Source organism: Temnothorax nylanderi, unplaced genomic scaffold, assembly GCF_030848795.1.
Source record: "Temnothorax nylanderi isolate EJ_2023f unplaced genomic scaffold, tnyl_v1.0 TNYL_tig0927_pilon, whole genome shotgun sequence".
Classification (NCBI taxonomy): Eukaryota; Metazoa; Arthropoda; class Insecta; order Hymenoptera; family Formicidae; genus Temnothorax; species Temnothorax nylanderi.
The window spans coordinates 42929-51943 of NW_027249989.1; the positions used below are offsets into that span (position 1 = coordinate 42929).

The window sequence follows — 9015 nt, forward strand, 5'->3', positions numbered from 1 at the left end:
GGACACCGAAAACTACGAAGCGCACTATGTGGACCTCGTCATCGGCAACCTGGGACACGTAGACATCGAATTCAACGTATTATTACACCTGGACAACGAAAACTATGAAGCGCACTATCTGGACCTCGTCATCGGCAACCTAGGATACCTAGACATCGAATTCAAGCTTGATTCATAAGAATCGACTTAAAAATTCCCTAGCGGCACTTTTTGCCAAGCGTAAAGAACCTTCTTTTCCGGCAGCGGTGGTAATACGATGTAAGGATACGAAATCTCTCCAGATAAACATGAAGCAATTGACTCAATATGTATTATATATATACCTAATTTACCTAAATAGAAATCCTTCCTCCTGACCTAAATAGAAATCCTTCCTCCTGACCGATAGTCTATCGACCTAATTTAATTTACCTACTAGATCGATCGAAATACGCGCGCGATATCGAAACTGGCGATACCTGCGCCGCCAGCGTCGAAAAAGTGAAAGTGACATTTCTGATTATATATATGTCATAAGACGTCGGCGTTAGGAGGAGGAGGAGTATCTTAAATAAAATTTTCACACATTTGGACTTTTCGTCGCAATATCTCCGCTCGTAGGGCTCGTAGCGGAAAATATTATAAGAGATACCCCCCCCCCCCTTTTCGACCCCAAACTATCGATCAAGCCTACTTAGAACTTGATCCGTTCACATCGTTATCGAGATCTCAACATCTCGGGTACTCGCAACCCGTCGCGTCGCGTAAAAGAGTCACGGTCGGTCTCGCTCCGCGTGTACTTGGCACGAGACACTACCGTGTCTCTTGATGTCGTCGATATATGCAAAGCACTTCAATCCTAGTAATCCGGCTATACTGCATACATTAGTCGCTGAAATGCAGCTGGTGCATTTTTTAAACCGAAGGGCATTCGGTTGTGCTCGAAGTGTCCTTCTGGAGTAGAGAATGCCGTCTTATGTTTATGCCTTTCATCTAGCGGGATTTGATGATATCCCTAAGGCTAAGTCTAGCACGGAAAAATATTTCGCATTTCCTAGCTGATCGAGGATATCCGTGATATTCGGCATGGGGAAGGATTCTCCCATGGTGAGGTCATTCATTTTTCTGAAATCGATCACTACGCGAAATTTTATTCTGCCGGACGCGTCAGGTTTCTTAGCAACAACTATTATCGGCGCGTTCCACTGGCTCGTGCTCGGACGAATTATTCCGTCGTCCAACATTTTCTGTATTTGTTTTCCTCCAGGTGAAGTCTTATGTGTTGGAAGTAAGTATTCGCATTTATTTACTATTGATAGAATATGTTAAGTAATTATACAACGTAAAATTTGAACATTTAAGAAAGATATTTTTGATATACTTTAACAAAGTAAAAAAATTAATAACAATGTATTTGGAATAATTAGTAGTAAACATAAACTTTTTTAAGGTAAAGAAGATTTATTAAATAAAGAAGGACGCTACAAATTTTCGAAAATTCGTCGCAGTGATGCATTGCAACAGTTGCAAATGAAGCAAATAGAAACGGATGGAACACCAAAACAAAAAACCAAGGTAAAAGTGTATAATGCAAATTTGAGGTATTAAAAATATTACATATTTTGTATTCTTATACGTAATATATTACAGATCACGAAGAAAACTATGCAAAAATTTGGAAAAATGAAAAATGGGCAAAATAAATTAAAGAAGTATCTCAAAAACAGAAAATATTTATGTACAAAAAATAACAGTAATGAAGATACGGATCTCTCTAATCTATCCTCACCCGAGTCCAGTACATCGTACAATACGCATAGTACGTCGGACACCGATTCAGAAGTAGAGTCGTCTAAAAATGAGGTATCTGGCACAGGAAAATATACTTCTAACAATAATCATGTCACCAGTAATTTGATCAAACTTCATTACCATCATTATTATACTTTGTATTGTGTATAATAATTACACATATTTTGTAAAAATTTCATACAGATTACAAAAGAAAAGTTGCAGCAGTCAAGAAAAATATATTTATCTTCTGGCAGCAAACAGAAGGATTCTGACAAAAATGAGGTACCTTGCACTCGGCAATCATCTCAATTAGCAGGCACACCAGAAGAACTTCAACAGCGTGAAGACAGAAATGAAACTCGCGGTAACCAAAATCAGTCATTAACAGCATCACCAAATAGACCAAGTAATTATGTCAATAGCAATTATATTGATTCGTAAATTGTAATAAAAAATTAAAATAATATTTCTGTACAGAGAGGACAGAGAATGTTAATGGTAACACTCCAAAGCGCACAACCAGCATAAGAAGCAAACAGAAGGATCCTGACAAAAATGAGGTAGCTTGCACTCGGCAATCATCTCAATTAGCAGGCACACCAGAAGAATTTCAACAGCGTGAAGACAGAAATGAAACTCGCGGTAACCAAAATCAGTCATTAACAGCATCACCAAATAGACCAAGTAATTATGTCAATAGCAATTATATTGATTCGTAAATCGTAATAAAAAACTAAAATAATATTTCTGTACAGAGAGGGCAGAGAATGTTAATGGTAACACTCCAAAGCGCACAACCAGGATGAGAAGAAGGACACTGTATCGCCTAAAAAATAGAGGTATAATTTATATTCTAAAATTAATTTTTAATTTTAAATACTAATTTATATGTTTTTATTATTAGTATTAAATGCGCGCATTAATAAGACGTAAATTTAAAATGATTTAACAAAATATAAGTAAATGTAACTTTATTGGTTTTAAAGTATAATTGTTGCAAAACATTTTCTCATATTTTCTCATTATTATTATTTAACGTTGAATTTTTTTTCATTCTTGACAATTTACAACACTTGGTTCATTTTCATTTTATTGCTTTATCTGAAAACTATCTATTTAGTAATATTATTTCTTTAGCTGAACCAAGTGACTCTGATGAAGAATATGCGGATGTGTATAACAATAGACTTCAACCCGAAACAAGAGAATCAGTAGATAATAATGAGGGAAGAGAATTATGACATCGAAGGCGATGAGGTATAGTTATTTAAACTTTTTTCATATAGGTATTAACGTCAATAAGTAGTATATATTTTACAGCATGGTACATCGAGTAATTACCCTTAAAGTATTAAAAGAAAAAAATGATTTAATTTAAAAATAAATAATATAGAAAATATTTTTCGATATTTACTTGATTCGAAATATGTATTTAATCTGGTCTTTAAAAACTCAGTACAAAAAATTTATTTTATGAATTATTGTATTAAATTTTCAGATATATATTGGTTATGGACGAACGATTCAATTAGCATTCTGGGAATACATGAAACATCGCGGTCATTGGAAATTCCTGAGAGAATTATTGGAAATTCTCTGGACGAAAGAAAATTTAGTAAATCGGTGCTTCAAAAAATCAAGAATAACTACTGAGATAGAAGATAGATCTCCTAGAAAACGTTTCACGCCGACGAAATATAAACTTTTACGTCGTACGTATGCTATAATTGTTTATAATTGAAACAAGAAACTAATTATTGACCATTTAAAGACCAGATTAAATACATATTTGTAGTCAAATAAATATCAAAAAATATTATCTATATTATTTATTTTTAATTTATTTTAATTTATTTTTTCATATTAAATCATATTAAAAGAAAAAAGATGAATTAATTTATGTTAAATTAATTCATCTTTTTTCTTTTAATACTATTTGGAGTAATTACTCGATGTACCATATTGTAAAATATATACTACTTATTGACGTTATTAACACTGTTTTTCTTTTATATAGGAATATTCAAAGACTATCTCAATGAGATGTATGGAAATGCTTCCAAAAGGAAGAGAATTCTACAAAATATGAACAAGCAGATCAATTACAAAATTCGAGATCTACGCAAACTGAACTATGAAAAGGTTAAAAATATTTAATATTATGTATTCATTCCAACTTATTAATATATTTAAATGCGCGTCAGTAGTACAATTCATCATCAAAGATATATAATTATTCATATACAAATATATTCTGGTATTAAAAGTTAACAAGAGTAGGCGATATTCCGAGTAGTGTTTCGTAAGATAGAGCTTAAAAAACTGTGATATTCTGTATATAATTATATATACATACGCGCGCAAATATGTAAAATGTATTACATAAGGATTTACCTTGAATAAAAAACTAACTTTTTTAAAATTTAAGTATTCTCTAATTTATTATAATTACACTTGGCAATGTTTTTATTAATTGTATAAAATAAATTTTTTTTATATAAAATGGTTAATGAGATCACATAAGAGATCTCATATGAGGGTCATATATATATGAAGTCTCGTAAAAGATATCATGTGAAGCTGAAATGAGATTTTGGTACGAAATGTCATGTGAGATCGCATACACGAAGCTGTGCGCGAATTAATCAGAGCTCTCATATGAGATTACATGCAGGATCACATATGTGTTGTCATACGTATTGTCACGCGATTATTTTTAGCAGAGTTGTTATGTTAAATATAATAGATTTGCATATATTGGGCCGAAAAGAATTCAGCGAAACTTGGAGGGCCCAATATAATCGTCGAAATAGACGAAGCAAAAATCGGCAAAAGGAAATACAATCGTGGCCGAATAATCGAGGGAAAGTGGATTTTTGGTGGATACGAACGTGGCACAAAAAAAATTTTATTGTGCCAGTGCAAGACCGCACGGAAAAAACTCTGCTTGAGGTGATCAAGGAGTGGATTCTTATTGATTATTATTAGTATTTATTGGAATTTATGCATATTGCTTCATCAATATTTTATTCCGCTTACAAAGCTCGTCTTATAAGGAAGCTTGTATTTTATTTGATGCGTAATTATTAGTATTCATTGATTTGGGTTTCTCATAGAGGAGGCGCAATAAATCAAGTTGAATTGATGAAGCAAACTACGCATCAAATAAAATACAAGCTTCCTTATAAGACGAGTTTTGTAAGCGGAATAAAATATTGATGTAAAGCAATATGCATAAATTCCTAATTTGCACACTTAAAAATAGTCGCCGAATAAACGACCTACACGCACAGAAAAATATATAGATAAAACCGACAATAATAGAGCTAATGCCCCTAACTATTTAATTTGTAAAATCGCGATTATATACAAGGCCGACTTCTTCCGCGACGCGATCAAACGCATACAATGTAGATTCAGCGCATCCGATGCTCATGCGGTCACGGTGAAAGATGCAGAGGAATGATCGGTGGGGTGACCACAGCTGAGATTTATAACGCGGAAAAATCTTTCTCGAAAAAAGTTTGAAATCTTTCCAGAGAAGTCTTCAAGGATACGATGTCCTTGAAGAGAGAGAGAGAGAGAGAGAGAGAGAGAGAGAGAGAGAGAGAGAGAGAGAGAGAGAGAGAGAGAGAGAGAGAGAGAGAGAGAGAGAGAGAGAGAGAGGGAGGGAGAGGGAGAGGGAGAGGGAGAGGGAGAGGGAGGGGGAGGGGGAGGGGGAGAGAGGGAGAGAGAGAGGGAGAGAGAGGGAGAGAGGGAGAGAAGGAGAGAGGGAGAGAGGGAGAGAGGGAGAGAGGGAGAGAGGGAGAGAGGGAGAGAGGGGAGGGGGAGAGAGGGAGAGAGGGAGAGGGGGAGAGGGGGAGAGGGAGGGAGAGGGAGGGGGAGGGAGGGAGAGGGAGGGGGAGGGAGGGGGGAGGGAGAGAGAGGGAGAGAGAGGGAGAGAGAGGGAGAGAGAGGGAGAGAGAGGGAGAGAGAGGGAGAGAGAGGGAGAGAGAGGGAGGGAGAGGGAGGGAGAGGGAGGGAGAGGGAGGGGAGGAGGGAGGGAGAGGGAGGGAGAGGGAGGGAGAGGGAGGGAGAGGGAGGGAGAGGGAGGGAGAGGGAGGGAGAGGGAGGGAGAGGGAGGGAGAGGGAGGGAGGGAGAGAGGGAGAGAGAGAGAGAGAGAGAGAGAGAGAGAGAGAGAGAGAGAGAGAGAGAGAGAGAGAGAGAGAGAGAGAGAGAGAGAGAGAGAGAGAGAGAGAGAGAGAGAGAGAGAGAGAGAGAGAGAGAGAGAGAGAGAGAGAGAGAGAGAGAGAGAGAGAGAGAGAGATTCGACTCTTGGACTTGCGAGCGCGCGGACATGCGAACGAATTGACATTGAGGGGAACTGTAATTCTGCCCTTGGGAAAATATACTTTAAATAACATTAAAGTTCTTAAAAGTAATCTTAAAAATTTAAGAGTTTACTTAAGAAATTTTTAGGTAAATTAACGTGTGTAAAAGGTTAATCTAAAGTAATTTAAGAAATTTTAAAGTATTTTAAAACTGACTGTAAAATAATCTTAGAAAACCAAAGGTTTTAAAAACTGACTTTAAAATAGTATTCTGGTACTCTAAAGGAGTGGAAAAGTAGCTTTAAAGTAATTTTAATAAATCTTAGGTAATTATAAGAAAACATTAAACTTTAAAGTTTTTTTATGAATCTCGATCTTAACTTAAAAGTTACATGGAAGCAAACTTTTAAGAAGATTTATTTCATGTGGTTAAATCTTCAAGGTTTAAAGTTATAAAGTTAAAGTTATAAGTATTTTAAAGTTATAAGGTTTACAGTTATAGAGGATAACTTTTAAGTTATTTTCTTTATTATTATTTTTATATTGCATCTGGAATTTTTAAAGTGCTTTAATACTTATCTTAAAATTTACTTATCCCTGAAATAATTATTAAACTGAATTTGTTTCTTAAGATAATTTTTGAAAAATTATATATTTGCGCTGGTTATGACATATATGTAGACTATATATAACACTTACATTAAATTAAGAAGTAGTCTACCACGTAAGGCAGTTGGCTCACGATCCAGAGGTCCCGAGTTCGAATCCCACCAAGGTAAGTGTTTTTTCAAATACGAGAAAATATTTATAATCATAAACTGCATCTTAAGAAACAAATTTAGTTAAAAAATAATAATAAAATTTCGAAATAAATAATTTTTTTTTGTCGGGTGAATATTCGTTTTTCCTCTAGCATTTTAAGAGCAGGACTGCATCTTAAGTCTAGTGTCTCATGGTTAGAGGATATTCCTCTAGATTTTAAAATATCTTCTTGAGACCGTATTTAAGAGGAAAATCCTCTAAAATCAAGCGGGAGCCACTAAACGACAGAATATTTTTTTTGGGGTGTTCTTTGAAGTAAGTTGCCTTATAGTTATAAGATTACCTTAAACAATAGTTTTAAAGTGTCCAAATTTACCTTTAATTTTTTTTAAGTTTTTCTTTAAAGTAAGTTTTAAGATTTTTTTAAAAGATTTCTAAGGTAAATTTTCCCAAGGGTGGACTTATAATAAATCAGGCTGTTGCTAATAGAATGAATTTAAACTTAATTCCCGACTCGCTGTAATATTCCTTCACGCACACATCTCGAGCGCGAACAAAATATAAAATGTCCTCGAAATGTATTTGTCATCATCATCTTCTATTACGGGAAGATGTGAACGGAACGTGTTGCATGAAGAATAGAGCATATAAACGGAAACGAATATTGTGTACCAAAGGGTTTATAATTAATTTTTGAATATTGTTCTTCAAAATATAACTTTATTATATATGATTGAATTTATAATAAAATTACCTTCGATTTAATGATGAAAAATTTAAAATATTGATAAAAAATACTAAGTGGTCGGGGTATTTCGAAAAATATAGCAATATAAAAATTTTTTCTCGTTGTTTTAAAATATGTATACTCTTAAAACCATTCAACTTTTAAATTAAAAAAATGTTCTATCTTTCAAATACGGTAAAATAATGCAATAGAAAAAAGTTGCTTACAGAATTATAAAGCCAAATACACACACAAAACTATATAATAATGAAAAAAATAATAGATATAACTACAAAAACATGAAAAATACGTAAAACTTACGAAAAAGATTCTTGTCACCCAAAATTTACAAAATGTGGCCTCAAACAGTCGTTTTTCGCGCGATCTGCTAACTAATTGAGAAGCCAAAGGGATTTAAATGCGAGTCGTTGAATATCAACAGCAATGTCACATTTACGAAATATCGCAATGGTTTGTAGTGTACTACTGGTTCATTGTTGGACTACCTACCCTCTACTAAATAAATTCCCTTTTCTTTTTATTGTAAGAATTGTAATGTATCGAAATATAGCAATTGACTTGTGGAATTTTAAAATTTCTGAAAAAATTGTCGAGACAATTCTGAAATACTTTGTCTACTTTCTATCTTTTGAATTTCGAGATACGGTGCTATTTCGATATGTCCACTTTGGTCTATAACTTTTCCGGATATATTGTCCCATTTTTCATATTTCAAGATTATGACTTTTCAAGACATTGTCTCATTTCTAAGATTTTGAGATTATGACCTTTCGGCACATTGTCGTAGTTTTCAATTTTCGTGATTTTGATTTTTCGAAACTTTGCATGTCCAACCAAATTCATCTTTCAGTATAATATTTGTGCTCCAATAGGACAAGTATACAAATACAAAACATTAATGCTTCATGTTTGTTCCGCACCTATTTGCATTTTCATGAATTTTGTGTTTATGTCACCTACAAATATTTATTATTCACGCACATTTTGAGTGAATATGTTTACAGCTAAATATAAATAACCGTGTAAAACTCTAAAATCAGATAGAATCGTTGAAGGATCAAGCCGCTTGATTCAAGCGGTACGGTAGTACCGCGATACCAAGTACCTACATAAAAAAATGTGACTCACCCAGATCAAGTGACCGAACTTTTATGTTCACTATGGCTATGCTTATGCCATCATCACTCGGTATTACTATAACAAAGGAACACTACGCGCTGCTTTTCGCCGATTTTGATGAAACTTGCAGGAGCTGTCGGAGATAATACTATGTAATGAATAAACCTGTAAAGCCGATATTATAAAGCCGATTATATACATATATATATATATATATATAAATTGTTTTAAAAAATAAATTTGTTAATTATAATTGTTATCTAATCACTAGTAGAGTAGAACTATGAATCCATTGGTTTATA

The 9015-nt window shown here is 34.1% G+C and overlaps 1 protein-coding gene across 1 annotated transcript; it reads left to right on the plus strand.

Moving 5' to 3' along the window:
• Positions 1 to 1199: 1199 nt before the first annotated feature.
• Positions 1200 to 4180, plus strand: LOC139785970 (uncharacterized). The gene is made up of 8 exons (XM_071725145.1): positions 1200 to 1267; positions 1430 to 1554; positions 1630 to 1842; positions 1975 to 2179; positions 2251 to 2457; positions 2529 to 2612; positions 2911 to 3030; positions 3791 to 4180. Exons 2-7 carry the CDS (start codon positions 1510 to 1512, stop codon positions 3012 to 3014), a joined length of 858 nt encoding a protein of 285 aa, XP_071581246.1. The 5' UTR covers positions 1200 to 1267; positions 1430 to 1509; the 3' UTR covers positions 3015 to 3030; positions 3791 to 4180.
• Positions 4181 to 9015: the final 4835 nt, after the last annotated feature.

Bases quoted from the DNA above. Each gene is read 5' to 3' on its own strand.
- LOC139785970 (XM_071725145.1), top strand. From the start codon at position 1,510: ATGAAGCAAATAGAAACGGATGGAACACCAAAACAAAAAACCAAG. The intron at 2,180-2,250 runs GTAATTATGTCA...ATTTCTGTACAG, and splicing joins AGCATCACCAAATAGACCAA to AGAGGACAGAGAATGTTAAT. The intron at 2,613-2,910 runs GTATAATTTATA...TTATTTCTTTAG, and splicing joins GTATCGCCTAAAAAATAGAG to CTGAACCAAGTGACTCTGAT.